General features: G+C 45.6%; 2 protein-coding genes across 2 annotated transcripts in view; one reads left to right on the top strand and one right to left on the bottom strand.

The window, feature by feature from the left end:
• Positions 1 to 11,501, top strand: part of LOC109090859 (vacuolar protein sorting-associated protein 13B-like) — a 59,313-nt gene extending 47,812 nt beyond the window's left edge. The window contains 10 exon segments of the mRNA XM_042773336.1: positions 1,407 to 1,534; positions 1,615 to 1,853; positions 2,534 to 2,649; positions 2,735 to 3,489; positions 8,112 to 8,322; positions 8,456 to 8,616; positions 8,711 to 8,887; positions 8,969 to 9,071; positions 9,557 to 9,806; positions 10,975 to 11,501. Of these exon segments, the coding sequence (XP_042629270.1) occupies positions 1,407 to 1,534; positions 1,615 to 1,853; positions 2,534 to 2,649; positions 2,735 to 3,489; positions 8,112 to 8,322; positions 8,456 to 8,616; positions 8,711 to 8,887; positions 8,969 to 9,071; positions 9,557 to 9,806; positions 10,975 to 11,223 (2,389 nt within the window). The 3' untranslated portion in view covers positions 11,224 to 11,501.
• Positions 11,397 to 17,500, bottom strand: part of LOC109090860 (regulator of G-protein signaling 22-like) — a 9,553-nt gene continuing 3,449 nt past the window's right edge. The window contains exons 8-13 of the mRNA XM_042773312.1: positions 16,843 to 17,001; positions 15,998 to 16,177; positions 15,778 to 15,924; positions 12,770 to 12,859; positions 11,852 to 11,936; positions 11,397 to 11,610 (exon numbers count right to left, since the gene is read on the bottom strand). Coding sequence (XP_042629246.1) covers positions 11,561 to 11,610; positions 11,852 to 11,936; positions 12,770 to 12,859; positions 15,778 to 15,924; positions 15,998 to 16,177; positions 16,843 to 17,001 — 711 coding nt within the window. The 3' untranslated portion in view covers positions 11,397 to 11,560. The remainder of the gene's footprint in view (positions 11,611 to 11,851; positions 11,937 to 12,769; positions 12,860 to 15,777; positions 15,925 to 15,997; positions 16,178 to 16,842; positions 17,002 to 17,500) is intronic.

The raw sequence follows: 17,500 nt of genomic DNA, 5'->3' as shown, positions 1-17,500 counted from the left end.
TCGTCTGCTAGAGAGAAATACAGAGAATAAACCATTAGTAAATGATCAGGATATGATTTATGGAGGAAGTTGTACGCTGGTCTGTGTTCAAAAGCACAAACACGCAGGGATGGTAAAGCACTATTTTTCAGAAGAGTAAGTCATTTGTTTTGAAGTGGATAAACATTTCTAAATGGCTTAGTCAGGTGATTACCGAGCCTTGTGTGGCTCCACACTGATGCAGCTGAAGGGAGCGTGTGCCCCCTGCTGACTGATGCATCCATCGTGGAATTGTCTTCACTAGCACATGCTTCCCTCTGATGAAGCTCAGAAAATATTTCAGTGCTAACCACACTGCTAGCAACTCACAAATGTGTTTGTGAATCAGCTGCGGAGGCCACACACCGTTCACAGCTCTGCCCATTAGAGTCGCTCCCCGGCCCTTTCAGGAGTGTCCGTCGTCATGGTGACTCTGGATGACACGCCCCCAAGGGCCCCCGTTCTGAGACTCACAGGACTTTTCCATTTCCTGAGCGCTCTGATGCACGCGTGAGTAATTCTCACCGGCTGGCTGAGATGCCGCCGAGAGCAAGGCACAACTGCGTGATACAGCGCTGAATATCCCTCATTTTGAGCAGACCCAGATGAACTACTGAAATCACCGAAGCCATTAAACCCAGCATTCATAAGCACAGTCTGTACAGAACCACTTTCCCCATCTGAAAGCGGGCGATGCGGTGTGTGAAAGACATGACTCTATAATTATTAATATTAATACGCAACAGGCCGATTCTAATAGCTCGCCTTGACGCGGACACTATCTAATGTTAATGATGTCACTCAACACAATCCAGTACAACTGACCTCGCGTTCGGTGACGGATTCCAGTGACGGTCCGTCTGGTGAACAGTTTAGCGAAATCAGCAAAGTCAGGATGTGCTGAGAGAGCTTGCTGCAGTCTCCCATGAGAAGACCTGACTGATACAGGTGCGCTGGAGCCGGGTCAAAGACAGACGTGGAGCTTTCACAGCTGGTCACGCCCAAAACGATTCTCAGTGAAACACAGAGCAAAGTCAGAAAGAGAACTGCAACACACGGTATGGTGGAATAAATCCTGCCTTCTAAATAAAAGAGACTATAAAGTCATTTTATCTGTAGCTGCTATTAGAAGCAGCGATAACACTGAAACAGAGAAACCGTTTACTAATGAATGCTGTAGCACTGAGACGAGGTGTGTGTGATCGGATCGGTGACTCCTGAGATCAAGCGACTGTGAGTCTGGTGTTAATGACGCACCCGGGCGCCTCAGGTGTCTGTGAGGAGCGTCGGGTGGCTTCTGTGGTCAGTGAGTGACTCTTTTGTTTGTGTGTGTTTGTTTGAAACGTGGCTCTCAGGTGTCTGTGTGTGTGTGTGTGTGTGTGTTTCAGGCCTCTGGCTCTGACCTGTCAGGAGCATCTGGGCGTCACGTATCTGACAGTGAGTGAGGATCAGTGTCCACGCATGCTGATTCACAACCGCAGCCCCAAGAGCCTCTTACTGAAGGAGAACACCAGGGGTAACACACACACACACACACACATATAAGCATGAGGACTGTAGGTCTTTGCTCATGTTAATGTTCAGTGTGTGTTTCAGAGTCTGTGAGGTCAGAGGTGTTCAGCCGGACAGTTCCTGCTCTCTCGTCTGTCCATCATGAGTTGTTTCATCAGGCCTCCAGCTTCCCTGAGTGCCGACAGAAAGAGACGCTGCCCACACTGCAGCTGCGCATCATCACAGACACGCCCCCCGGCCACTTAGCCACGCCCACCAGCCACACAGACACGCCCCCCTCACCAGGCTGGACTGAGGCTGATATCAGTAGTCCTGGAACACAGGTGCACAGCTGCACAACACCTCGCTCTAGAGCTGCACGCTTTCAGACGGAATCAGATTGAGATGTTTTCTGATAAAAAAAAAACTGCATATTATAAATAAAAAAAAAGGGTTTGCTGTGCTTGTTTGCACAATTTTAATTTGGCCCAGTTATATCATTTGATTATATATTTTATTTTATAAATAAAATTATATATTAATAATAAAAGTTGATTATATAGTTATAATAAAAGTATTAATAATAATTTTTTTATTATTATTATTACTATTAAATAAAAAAATATTATTGTAATATCATAATAATAATAAATTAATAAATGTATTTTACAATATAACTCACAATAAAATTTCATTAGTAAGGTTTGTCTTATTTTTTCTTTTTTGTTTTGGTTTTGTGGTTTTGTCATTTTGAAACACACAGTTTTTATTTAATTTAATTGCTTTCTTGATTTAATAATCACACTCAGCCATGTGGTGATTTTAGTTTTATGCTGATTTATCATGCATCACTGCCGGTCTTCAGCTCCAGATCTCAGTGTTTATTAGTGTGTGTGTGTGTGTGTGTGTGTGTGTGTGTGCGGTCAGTTCAGTCTGCATCAGATCAGCAGTGTCTGAGCACTCAGTAGAGTGTAGATGTGTGTCATCACCTTCCTCTTGACTGGAGCTCCTGTGTGTATTCTAGGTTGTTTTTCTTCCTGGTTTCGGCTGTTTGTACATCGACGTTCTTCACCAGAGCGGCACCATCACGCTGACGCTTGCACCAGAGAGCAGCGCGGGAGACATCGTCACGAGTCACAGGTCAAACACGCTTCTGTTCACGCATGTGTTGAGTTTCTCCACCAGAGGGCGGCGGTTGACTCTGTCACCCGTGTGTTTCCCGCAGGCCGTCTGATCAGATGCTGTCCTTCAGGATTCTGTTGAACGAGGCGAGTGTGGCGCTCTGTGATGACATCACCAGCCCATCCAGTTCTGTGGAGCTGCTGCGTCTCACCGTCTCCAAACTGCTGCTCCAGCTGCCGCCCAACGAACCCTCGGCCGACGGCACCGACGCGCCGCCCGTCCACACCGTCCAGATCCACTGCGCCGGCCTGCAGGTGGACAACCAGCTGTACGAGCGCGCCAGCTTCCACTTCCCCGTCATCCTGTGCCAGGAGCCTCAGGGCGAGCCTGACCTCGCGCCGACCCCGCAGCACCTTCAGGAGTTCTGCGACGCCTGCTTCCTGTCCCTGAGGGTCACATTATCGTCCTACGGAGGTCTGGACCGCGTCGCCCTCCGCATCAGACCGGCGCGCGTCTATCTGGAGGACACCTTCATCTACTACATGAAGACGCTCTTCCACACCTACATCCCAGAATCCCTGGGTGGGCGGGGCTGCAGCGGAGGGGCGGAGCCTGCGGTCCCGCGGGAGGTGCTGGAGTTCACACACGCTCTGGTGACGCCGGTGCTGCTGCAGAAGCTGTCCATCGAGCCGGTTCATCTGCTGGTGAGCATCCACGCCTCGCTCAAGCTCTACATCGCCTCCGACCACACGCCGCTGTCCTTCTCTCTGTTCGAGCGCAGCCCCATCTGCACCACACCGAGACAACTGGTGCACACACTCGCCATGCACTACGCCGCCGGAGCACTCTTCAGAGCAGGTGCGTCTCTCACACACACACACACACATACACAGCAGCCCCATCTGCACCACACCGAACACACACACACATTTCAGAGAACACACACACACACACACACACTCTCACACACATACACACACAGTCTCTGACACACACACACGCACACTCTCACACACTCACACACACACTCAAACTCACACATACACACTCTCTCTCACTTGCGCACACACACACTCACACACACACACACAGTCTCTGACAAAGTAAAACCTGAAAGCTGTTCATTAAGCATCTCAGCTTGTTCTCTAGAGACCACTGAAGGGATTCTGACACTCAAATATACACCACACACACAACATACACACACGTCTCCTCGACACACACACACCACACTCTCTCACTCTTCACACACACACACACACACACACACACACACACACACACACACATACCACACACACGTTCTCTGACACACACACACCGCACACTCTCTCACACACACACACACCACACACTACGCCGCCGGAGCACTCTTCAGAGCAGGTGCGTCTCTTACGCCGCCGGAGCACTCTTCAACACACACACACACTCTCGCGAAACACACACACACACACACACACACACACTCACACACACACACACACACACACACACACACACACTCTCACACTCACACACACACACACACTCACACTCTCACACACACACACACACACACACTGTTGGAAAATCTCCTCTATTCTAGTATATGTTGATGTATACTGGAGGTTGTTTGGCGTCTTGTTCTGTCATCTGTACAGTTTCCTCTTTTATTTGCTGAAGAGAAACTTAATTATTTCAAGATTTGTGATCAGTTTATTCTCTCATTCTATTGCTTTTCCTTTTGATTACAAGGTTTTTGATTTTTTTTTTCTAATAAAACTCATAATCAACAGTTTATTCGTTCTTTATCTCAATCCTTATGTTGAGTTCTGGGCATTTCGACCTGGAGAGGAGTTTTCACAAGAGTGCTAGTTAAACCTGGCTGACTGTGGTGTGTTGTTGTTGTAGGTTGGGTCGTTGGGCTCTCTGGAAGTTCTGGGCAGATCCCGGCCAGTTCTGCGTGCGGAGGTATCGGGAAACGGCGTGTCAGTTTTCTTTCCGCGTGCCATAACGAGGGTTGACTCGCGGGGACCGGAGCGTTTATCAGCGGCGTGTCTAGAGGAAACAAAACTCCTTCATCAAAACACATCTCTAAAGGTGAAACACACAAACACGCCCCACACACACACTCATGAATGTGTGATTCCAGTGTCAGTCATTCTGTGGTTTGATTCTCCTGCTCTGAGCGTCACATCACTGTGTGTGTGTGTGTGTGTGTGTGTGTGTGTGTGTGTCTACAGGAACGCTGACGTCCATCACGAATCTGGCCACAAGTCTGGCGCGGAACATGGACCGTCTGTCACGGCGGCTTCTGTGGTCAGTTATGACTCTCGTATCTGTGTGTGGTGTTGGTGTGGTGTGTGTGTTTGTTTGTGTGTGTGTGTGTGTGTGTGTGTGTTTCAGCCTCCTTGCCTGACCTCTGCAGGACATCTGGGCGTCACGTATCTGACATGATGAGATCATGTCCCTCATGCTGAGTTCACCCGCAGCCCCAATACCTCTACTGGGAGAACCCCGTGTATCACCACACACACACAAACACACACTATAATCAGGAGACTGTTAAGTCTTTGCTCATGTTTAAGGGTTCAGTGTGTTTTACAGAGTCTGTGAGGTCAGAGGTGTTCAGCCGGACAGTTCCTGCTCTCTCGTCTGTTCATCATGAGTTGTTTCATCAGGCCTCCAGCTTCCCTGAGTGTCGACAGAAAGAGACGCTGCCCACACTGCAGCTGCGCATCATCACAGACACGCCCCCCGGCCACTTAGCCACGCCCACCAGCCACACAGACACGCCCCCCTCACCAGGCTGGACTGAGGCCATTGATATCAGTAGTCCTGGAACACAGGTGCACAGCTGCACAACACCTCGCTCTAGAGCTGCACGCTTTCAGACGGAATCAGATCTGATAAAGAAAAAACTGCAATTAAAAATAAAAAAAGGTTTGCTGTGCTTGTTTCAAATTTGGCCCAGTTTTCTGATTATATAGTTATAATAAAAGTATTAATAATAATTTTTTTATTATTATTATTACTATTAAATAAAAAAATATTATTGTAATATCACCATAAAAAAATCTAATATTTAAGAAAAATAATATAATAATAATCTGTAAATTAATAAATGTATTTTACAATATAACTCACAATAAAATTTCATTAGTAAGGTTTGTCTTATTTTTTCTTTTGTCTTAAGGTTTTGTCATTTTGAAACACACAGTTTTTATTTAATTAAATCACTGCCTTCGAGATTTAATAATCACACTCAGCCATGTGGTGATTTTAGTTTTATGCTGATTTATCATGCATCACTGCCGGTCTTCAGCTCCAGATCTCAGTGTTTATTAGTGTGTGTGTGTGTGTGTGTGTGTGTGTGTGTGTGTTTGTTTTATGTTCTGCATCAGATCAGCAGTGTCTGAGCACTCAGTAGAGTGTAGATGTGTGTCATCACCTTCCTCTTGACTGGAGCTCCTGTGTGTATTCTAGGTTGTTTTTTTCTTCCTGGTTTCGGCTGTTTGTACATCGACGTTCTTCACCAGAGCGGCACCATCACGCTGACGCTTGCACCAGAGAGCAGCGCGGGAGACATCGTCACGAGTCACAGGTCAAACACGCTTCTGTTCACGCATGTGTTGAGTTTCTCCACCAGAGGGGCGGTGTTTTGACTCTCTCACCCGTGAGGTTTCCCGCAGGCCGTCTGATCAGATGCTGTCCTTCAGGATTCTGTTGAACGAGGCGAGTGTGGCGCTCTGTGATGACATCACCAGCCCATCCAGTTCTGTGGAGCTGCTGCTGCGTCTCACCGTCTCCAAACTGCTGCTCCAGCTGCCGCCAACGAACCCTCGGGCCGACGGCACCGACGCGCCGCCCGTCCACACCGTCCAGATCCACTGCGCCGGCCTGCAGGTGGACAACCAGCTGTACGAGCGCGCCAGCTTCCACTTCCCCGTCATCCTGTGCCAGGAGCCTCAGGGCGAGCCTGACCTCGCGCCGACCCCGCAGCACCTTCAGGAGTTCTGCCACGCCTGCTTCCTGTCCCTGAGCATCACCGTCTCCGCCGACGGACGGCTGGACCGCGTCGCCCTCCGCATCAGACCGGCGCGCGTCTATCTGGAGGACACCTTCATCTACTACATGAAGACGCTCTTCCACACCTACATCCCAGAATCCCTGGGGTGGGCGGGGCTGCTGCAGCGGAGGGGCCGGAGCCTGCGGTCCCGCGCGGAGGTGCTGGAGTTCACACAACGCTCTGGTGACGCCGGTGCGGCTGCTGCAGAAGCTGTCCATCGAGCCCGGTTCATCTGCTGGTGAGCATATGCACGCCTCGCTCAAGCTCTACATCGCCTCCGGACCACACACGCCGCTGTCCTTCTCACTGTGTTCGAGCGCAGCCCCATCTGCACCACACCGAGACACTCTGGTGCACACACATCGCCATGCACTACGCCGCCGAGAGCACTCTTCATAAGCAGCGTGCGTCTCACACACCACACACACCACACACACACACTCTCTCACACACGTGCGCACACACACACACACACATTCACATTCACACACACACACAACACACACACACACACACACATACACACACAGTCTCTGACACACACACACGCACACTCTCACACACTCACACACACACTCAAACACATCCACACACAGTCTCTGACACACACACACCACGCACACTCTCACACACACACACACACACACACACACACACACACACACCCACACACACACACGAGTCTCTGACCACACACACACGCACACTCTCTCACACACACACACACACACACACACATACACACACAGTCTCTGACACACACACACGCACACTAGATCACACACACACACACACACACACACACACACACACACACACACACATACACACACAGTCTTCTGACAAACACACACACGCACACTCTCTCACACACACACACACAAACACACACACGCACACTCTTACACACACAGTCTCTGACACACACACACACACACACACACACACACACACACACTCCTCGCGCACACACACACACACACACCACACACACACTCACTCACACACACACACACACACACACAACACACACACACTCACACTCACACACACCACCCACACACACTCACACACACACACACACACACAAACACACACTGTTGGAAAATCTCCTCTATTCTAGTATATGTTGATGTATACTGGAGGTTGTTTGGGGTCTTGTTCTGTCATCTGTACAGTTTCCTCTTTATTTTTGCTGAAGAAAACTTAATTATTTCAAGATTTGTGATCAGTTTATTCTCTCATTCTATTGCTTTTCCTTTTGATTACAAGGTTTTTGATTTTTTTTTTCCTTTTATAAATTATAATTAATAGTTTATTGTTTATTTGTTTTAATCCTTATGTTGAGTTCTGGGCATTTCGACCTGGAGAGGAGTTTTCACAAGAGTGCTAGTTAAACCTGGCTGACTGTGGTGTGTTGTTGATGTTGTAGGTTGGGTCGTGGGCTCTCTGGAGATTCTGGGCAGTCCGGCCAGTCTGGTGCGGAGTATCGGGAACGGCGTGTCAGATTTCTTCCGCTTGCCATACGAGGGTTTGACTCGCGGGCCGGGAGCGTTTATCAGCGGCGTGTCTAGAGGAACAAACTCCTTCATCAAACACATCTCTAAAGGTGAAACACACACACACACACACACTCATGATGTGTGATTCCAGTGTCAGTCATTCTGTGGTTTGATTCTCCTGCTCTGAGCGTCACATCACTGTGTGTGTGTGTGTGTGTGTGTGTGTGTGTGTGTTTTTGTGTGTGTTGTGTGTGTGTGTTTGTGTAAAGGTGAGGTGAATCACGAATCTGGCCACAAGTCTGGCGCGGAACATGGACCGTCTGTCACTGGACGACGAGCATTACATGAGACAAGAGGAGTGGAGGAGACAGTTACCTGAGACCCTGGGAGACGGACTGAGACAAGGCCTATCGAGACTCGGCATCAGCCTGCTGGGTAAAACACACACACACACACACACACACACACTTCTCGTCCTTCTGAGCCTGCCATCACTCACTCACTCGTGTGTGTGTGTGTGTGTGTGTAGGAGCGATCGCAGGAATCGTGGATCAGCCCATGCAGACGTTCACACGTACGCTGGAGTTGCCGAACTCTGCGAGCAGCGCGGCCCGCGGCGTGATCTCAGGAGTGGGGAAAGGCATTGTGGGAGTTTTCACCAAGCCAATCGGAGGAGCAGCTGAGCTGGTGTCACAGACAGGATACGGTACGAGAACATTCATGTAGATGAGCGCAGGAGAGAGTGTTCATGTGCGTGTGCAGTGACCTGTGTGTGTGTGTGTGGCAGGTCTGCTGCACGGCGCGGGTCTCTGGCAGCTTCCTAAACAGCTGCACCTGCCGACGGACACCAGATCAGCCGACGCCTCCAACAGCCACGTCAAATACGTCTGGTAAAACAACAGCTTTTACATTACATTGACCTTTTATTGTTTTCATAGTGTTTTATTTTGGTTTGTCATTTAAAAATTATTAAAATTTTACATTTTTATAATGTTTTTTTACATTTTGTAAAATTTTAGTTTTTTATTTTGTTATTATTTTTTTTTTTGTTTTTTATTTTGTTTTTATTTATTAATTTTTTGTATGTATTTAGATTTTTTATGTATTTTAGTTTCATTTTTTTAATTTAATTTTACATTTTTTTAATTTAATTTTTTGTTTTATTTTAAATTATTTTAATTTTTTATTTTTTTTGCGATTTAATAAATTTTTAGTATGTTTTATTTTTATTATTTTAAAATGATTTAATTTTACATTTTTGTTTAATTTTGCAAAACCCTTAATTTTTTTTTTAATTTTGCAAACCCGGTCAGATGTGTGTATATCTCATGACGTCTGTGTGTGTGTGTGTGTGTGTGTGTGTGTGTGTGTGCAGGAAGATGCTGCAGTCTCTGGGCCGTCCGGAGCTGCACATGGCTCTAGACGTGCGTATGGTGAGTGGATCGGGGCAGGAACACGCCGGCTGTCTGCTGCTGAGCGGAGAGGTTCTGTTCGTCGTCAGCGTGTGTGAAGACGCACAGCAGCAGGCCTTTCCCATCACTGAGATCCAGTGTCAACACGACACACACACGCCTGGATGCATCACACTCACACTGCAGCAGCACCGGATCGCCAGTGACACTGAGGTACACACACACACTTACACACACTTACACATACAGCAGCAGACAGGATACCACACTTACACCACCCCCCACAACACCACACAGTGACACTGATGTACACACACACACACAACTTACACACACACACACACACGCCTGCACAGGCATCAGATCACCAGTGACACTGAGGTACACACACATGCAGCAGCACCGGATCGCAAGTGAAATTGAGGTGCATAAGATCGCAATTGAAAATGAGGACTGCAGCAGCATCAGATTGAGGTGTGACACTGAGGTACACACCACCAAACGTTTCCACTAGATGGAAATTTGCTTACACACCACCACACACACACACACACAACACACAACAAACTGCAGCATTTTAGACACAGTGACCTCGGCCATTTTTGACTGTGGACAACATAAGTGTTTTTTATATTTTTTTCAGGACCACACACCCACTGCAGCAGCATCGATGCCCGTGACACTGGTTTTTAACCTTTTTGAGGTCATGTACCCATGAATGTCTTTTTGAATCATGTCCATGATTTTGTGTGTGTTCACATAGCAAATGTTAAAACCTTTGCCTAGTGTTCATAACATTCCAGTGAAGTAAAAAAATTCATTCATGTTCCTGCACCTGATGGATGTGGTTTAATGCTCTCCTTTTCACTGTCTCTCTTTCTTTCTTTGTCTCTGTCTTACTCTCTCAAACTGTCTTTTCTGTGTCTCTCTGTCTAATTTGTCTCACTCTCTCTTTCTGTCCGTCTCATGTGTCTCTCTGTCTCATCTATCTCTGTCCCTATCTCTTATGTGTATGTCTCACTGTCTCTGTCTCATATGTGTCTCTTTCTTTTTTTTTGTCTCTATCTCTGTCCCTATCTCTTATGTGTATGTCTCACTGTCTCTGTCTCATATGTGTCACTGTGTCATCTCTGTCCCTCTGTCTCTGTCTCATGTGTGTCTCTCTGTCTTATCTATCTCTGTCCCTCTGTCTTATGTGTATGTCTCATCTGTCTCTGTCCCTCTGTCTTATGTGTACGTGTCTCACTCTGTCTCTGTCCCTCTGTCTTATGTGTACATGTCTCACTCTGTCTCTGTCTCATGTGTGTCTCATCTCTCTCTGTCCCTCTGTCTTATGTGTACGTGTCTCACTCTGTCTCGGTCTCATGTGTGTCTCTCTCAGGTGGACGGGCCTCGTGAGCGTCTCTCTGAGCTGCAGTACAGTCGGCTGGTGGATTTTGTCACCGGAGCGTCTCAGTAATTTCTCCGTCTCTGTCGTCCCTCCATCAGCAGCCTTCCGTCACTCCTGCCGAGCCGCAGCCCCACTGTCTCCAAAACATACCAGTATCACGCCGACCCGGCCTTTACACGCGTGTTCGTCTGCAAGTTCAACATGGTGAAAAACAAAGCGCTGCGCATCGGCTTCCACTGAAATCCAGACTTATTTTTCATGTTCTTGGTTATTTAAAGAGTAAAACACTTTATTAACGTCACTACATCGGCCAGAGCTCGTCTCTGATTGGCTGCTTCTGTATGAATGAGGCGGATGTGATGCTTTAAACCAAAAGGCCTTTTGTTTTGTATTTTTATAAGCAATGCAAGAAAGATGATTTACTGTTTTTATTTCATTTGCTCCTGTATTCATGTCTAATGAAAAATGAGTGTCACTATATAATGAATCTGTTTTTTTGTTAATAAAATCTAACTGTACGTCACGCGTGTCATTTGTTCGGTTCAGGCTGTGCCAGACAAACGTTCATGTTTTCAGCTCAGTGTTTGTTCTGATTCTTCTGCTCAGCTGTGCGTCTGGAGCTTCTGTCTGCAGAGGAAACAGTGTTTGTGACACGTCAGATGATTTACTGCAGCTCTAGATTGTAATTCAAGCAGTTTTCATGAGATCATTTTCCACATGGTATATTCATAGTCTAAATGTTCCTGTGGTAACATGAATTTTTAAATGAACTAGTAATGGCAAAAAGATGGTCACACCTACAGGAACTAACCCATTTATAAGATGTTTTCAGGGCTACATGCGTGTGCGTGTGCGTGTATGTGTTGACCTGTCGTGGATGATGACGATGATGATGAAGATGGCATGTTCTCGTGTTCCAGTGCCGCCATGTGTTTGGTGTAGGACCAGGAGATCTGATGAGATCATCAATCAATGAGCTTATAGTCATTGTTATAACGCTAGTTTTATATTAATTATTGGTAATATGAGTTAAGTGTTAAACTACAATGTGACAACATTTCTACGTGAGCAGTAGTTTAGTTCTGGCAAAATAATTGTCAATGTTTATTTAAACACTTTTTTTTTTTTTTTTTTTATTCAAACCTTGTACCTGGATACATTTACATTAACTTGATCAATACACCACTATGATAAATGTAATTTAATATATAGTTGTTTATGCATTAATGAATGTACACAAACGTGTCGTCACCGCTCTGTTTGTAAACATTAGTTAACACAGGTTCCTCAACAAGCTTACAGCCTTTATTTAGCTAAATGTTAATTTGCACATTATTAAAAAAAATGTTAATGTAAAAATATGTTTCAAGTTGTATTATTAACACTGAACAGTAGTATATTTAGTAACATTAACCTAGATTTATAACTGCTGGAGCATCAACAATGAGCAATCTGCTTTTTAAAGCATTAATAATAATAATCCAGACCTCACTGTAACCTGTTAATGTTCTGTTAACATTAGTTAATCTGTTAGGTATCATCAACTAACAGTGAGCAAAAATCTCTTTATTAATTCTCGACTAAAACTTTAACGTTAAAGCAGAAAATATTTTTTATAAATTAATTCAAAACACTGACAAAACCTTTAATGGTATCTGAGTGAGACTGAAATAACACTGGACTGAATGATTCAGGCTCATGAACGCAAGAAGTGCTGATGAAGATGATGATGATGACGAAGAGCTGCGGCTGAATTAGATGAAGACAGACCAGTGTGACCTCTGACCTTATATGTGTCTGCTCTCGTGCCGTCTGTCCCGTAGTTCTGCTCTTCATCAGCAGCAACATGAGCCTCATCCTCCTCCTCCTGCTGCTGCTGCTCAACACACACACACACACACAGAGAGAGGGACACACACACACACACAGAGAGCGAGAGACACACACACACACACACAGAGAGAGACACACACGCACAGAGAGAGAGACACACACACAGAGAGAGAGGAGAGCGAGAGAGAGACACAGAAAGAGACAGACAGACACACACACACACACAGAGAGAGAGAGAGACAGACACACATAGAGAGAGAAGACACACGCACACACACACACAGAGAGAGAGAGAGAGACACACACACACACACACAGAGAGAGACACACACACACACAGAGAGAGAGAGACACAAACACACACACACAGAGAGAGAGAGAGAGAGAGAGACACACACACAGAGAGAGAGAGAGACACACACACACAGAGAGAGAGAGAGACACACACACACAGAGAGATAGACACACACACACAGAGAGAGAGAGACACACACACACACACACAGAGAGAGAGACACACACACAGAGACAAACACACACACACACACACACACAGAGAGAGAGACACACAAACAGAGAGAGAGACACACACACACACACAGAGACACAACACAGTTTAAGAGGTGCAGCGAGTTTAAAACAGTTTCTGATTTGATAAGTTTGCAAGATTTATTTGACATCAAATCTCAAATGTCAGCAGTGCCGTGTAATCGCTCTGGCGGTGCTCTGATGTCACACAGAGCGTTCTGCAGCGCTGTTGTGTTTTGTTAGGAGACGCACAACATCTCTTCTGTGGCTTTATAGGTCATATTTTAATTTTAAAATCAGACAATATTGTGTCTAATACATACCACAGTATTAACTTATTAAATTGTTGTAAATATCGCATTTGAAACTGGTCAGTGTTCACAAAATGCTGGAAAATCACTTCATGAAGCCCTACAAGAGTGATTACTGATAGACTGTCTAAAGAAAAGAAGAAAAAAATCACGTTTTAGAGAAGAAAAAAATCTCCTGCTGAGTTTAAAAGCTGCTACACAGGAACACTTTCTTCTTCTGGACCTCGATCAACATGCAGTGGAGTGAAAAGTACGATATTTGGCTTTCAAATGTAGTGAAGTTACACTCATACATTTCCAGAAATAATTATACTCAAGTAAAGTACAGATACTCAAAAATGTCCTTCGTTACTGTCCACCCCTGATCATCTGGGTTATATAAAACATATCAGCTGATGGACTTCCAAGGTATAAATATGTAGTTTTCATAAACCAAACCATAACCAGTTTATTTACCAAAAAAAGAAATATAATTGAGAGACTCAATTTTAGTGAGATGCTATGGAGTTAAACTAAAACTGAACTAATGGAATGATCTGCAGCACATATATTAATGTTTGTTATATTATTAAAAAAAAGTCACATGATCAGACGTCACATGATCGCACGTCACATGATCAGACGTCACATGATGCACGTCACATGATCAGACGTCACATGACCATACATCACATGATTGCACGTCACATGATCAGATATGATCAGATGTCACATGACCAGACCAACGGTTTGCTACGTTTTCCGGGTTGAACGACACGTTTCCTGGAAACGGTGTGCAACGGTGTGCAACGGGTTTGAGATGCGTTTTCTCTTGTTTGGTGGGTGTGTCAGAAATGTCGGCCCAATCAGCGGCAGCATGTATATAAACCACGCGGTATTAAAGAGACACCTCGCACAATGGGTCCTAGTAAAGTAGTTTACAAATGTGTCCGCTGCAGCTCGGTATATGCAACAATTGAAGACATTAGAAGACATGTTTGCCATAAGAGTTTTATAGTAAAATATAGCATATCACCATGATGATGTAGTTGTTTATATATTTTTAACTTCATTGCAAGGCAAGTTTATTTATATACCAAATTTCATACACCAGTGGTAATGAAGTGCTTTACAAAAAATGAGAATGATAATTAATACAAGGTATTTAAAAATTAAGAACTAGAACATAAAATAATTTAAATTAGAATTGATTAGCTACCAGGAGATAAAATAGATGTGTTTTCAGTCAGAATTGGTAAGAATGTTCTCTTTCATTCTGGACGGCAAGGGCAGTGACTGTAACATCGAGGGTACTTTGCAGTATTAAACAAGTATTTATATCAATATCATCAGGCTCCGAAAATTCTTCAAAAAGAAACACAGAGAATGGCCTTCTCAGCTGCCATAGTTGCAAAACACTTGCGTCATCACAACAGGGTGTTCAACACGCCACCGTTTCCGTTTCAAAAAACGTTTTGCAACGTTTTGTCGGGGCTGAACGCAGCCCTGACGTCACATGACCAGAACATCACATGATCAGACGTCACATGATCAGACGTCACATGATTGCACGTCACATGATTCACCGTCACATGATCAGACGTCACATGACCAGACATCACATGATTGCATGTTACATGATCAACATCACATGATTGCACGTCAAATGATCAGACGTCACATGATCAGACGTCAATGATCGCACGTCACATGATCAGAGTCACATGATCAGATGTCACATGACCAGACATCACATGATTGCACGTTACATGATCAGACGTCACATGATCGCACGTCACATGATCAGACGTCACATGATTGCACGTCACATGATCAGACGTCACATGACCAGACATCACATGATCAGACGTCACATGATCGCACGTCACATGATCAGACGTCACATGATTGCACGTCACATGATCAGACGTCACATGATCAGACGTCACATGATCAGACGTCAACATGATCGCACGGCACATGATCAGACGTCACATGATCGCACGGCACATGAACCAGACATCACATGATCAGACGTCACATGATCGCACGGCACATGATATCAGACGTCACATGATCGCAAATTCACATGATTGCACGTTACATGATCAGATATCAAATGATCAGACGTCACATGACGCACCTGAGAGCTGCTGTCGTCCTGTTCTTCTGTCGGTCTGCTGCTCCGTGTCTCTCTCTCCAGCACTCGCTGAAGCTCGTCCTCCCCGACGGCGGAGCGCAACGCCACGAAATCCGGCCAGTGCTTGAGCAGCTCTTCAAACACACACGCCTGACACACACACACACACACGGGGTCAGACGGGCGGAGTGTGTCAGTGTGAGGATGTCTGTGAGTCACACACCTGCGTCTCTCTGAAGACGTACGGGCCGAGCGCTCGCTGCTGACTCATGACTCTCTGCGCTGCGTCTGGAGGAACGTGGATCTGCAGCGCCGGCGGCACAGAACAACTGATGAAGCAGCTGATGATGATGGACACCTTCCTCTGGAGCGTCACGTCATCACAGCGGGAGTGGCACAGATCCTACACACACACACACAGTTTACTGAAACAAATGTTTGCAGGTGTTTTATGTTGTGTATCACTGATCCTTCTGGATTTTATGGCTCATGAAGTCTGAGTATATTGTTTTGAAATGGAGCAGTTTATTCAACATTTAGGCAAAATATAGTGTTTTATGTTTTGTATTATATTTTTGTATTTATATGATTGTGCTGTAAATCAGTGACATCTTTCTAACAGTGCAGCAGATACTGACATAAATTGTGCTGTAAATCTGAGTCATGGCTCTATATCTTCCAGTAATAAGATGAGATGTAAATGATCCAAACATATAATGCAGTGATTGAGAGATGAAGAAATAAGAGGCTCCTCAGAAGATGTGAGATGTTCTGGAGGCTGTGAAGATCATTCCTCCGCTGAGGAACAGTGAAAGTAAAGCTTCTGGAAACAAACGCTCCTCAAAAGTTCCTGATGATCAGTTTGAGACTCTAAAACATGATTGATGGAGAATCAAGTAAAGCTGAGCTGCTTCAGTCCAGTAAGAGTTCATCTGGAGATATTACTGCAGTTATTCTGACCTTTTCTGGTTAAACTACATCAGGAATGAAGACTGAATTATCCACAGACTAAGACAGATGAAGCTCTTTCTCCAGATGAGTGTGTGGAGCGTCTCGTTCCCGTCTCACCTTGTATCTCTGAACCTCCAGCCAGAAGAGCAGATCGTTCTCCAGCAGATCATCACGGACAGACAGAAACTTCTGGAACTGCAGACGAGTGACGGGATTCAACAGAGCCCTGCGCAGAGCCACCGACTCCTGAGACGAGCTCATCAGACCTCCAGACACCTGCTGACACACACACACACACACACACACAGAGAGAGAGAGAGAGAGAGAGACACACACACACACACACACACACACACACACACACACACACAGAGAGACACACAAAAGACACACAGACACACACACACACACACAGAGACAACACACACACACACACACCAGACACACACACGCACACACACACACACATAGACACACCCACACATAGACACACACACACACACACAAAGAGAGAGAGGGAGAGAGAGAGACACACACACACAAGACACACACACACACAACACACAGACAACACACTCACACACACACCACACACACACAGAGAGAGAGAGAGAGTGAGAGAGAGAGGACACACACACACACACACGAGACACAAACACACAATGAGACACACACACACACACAAACACACAGACCACACACACACACACACACACACACACACACACACACACACACACACACACACACACACAGCGTGACGTACAGCAGCTCT

The sequence above is a fragment of the Cyprinus carpio genome, chromosome A16 (genome assembly GCF_018340385.1).
Source record: "Cyprinus carpio isolate SPL01 chromosome A16, ASM1834038v1, whole genome shotgun sequence".
NCBI lineage: Eukaryota > Metazoa > Chordata > Actinopteri > Cypriniformes > Cyprinidae > Cyprinus > Cyprinus carpio.
The sequence above is the reverse complement of the archived record's forward strand: the minus strand, read 5'-3'. Positions and strand labels throughout refer to the sequence as shown.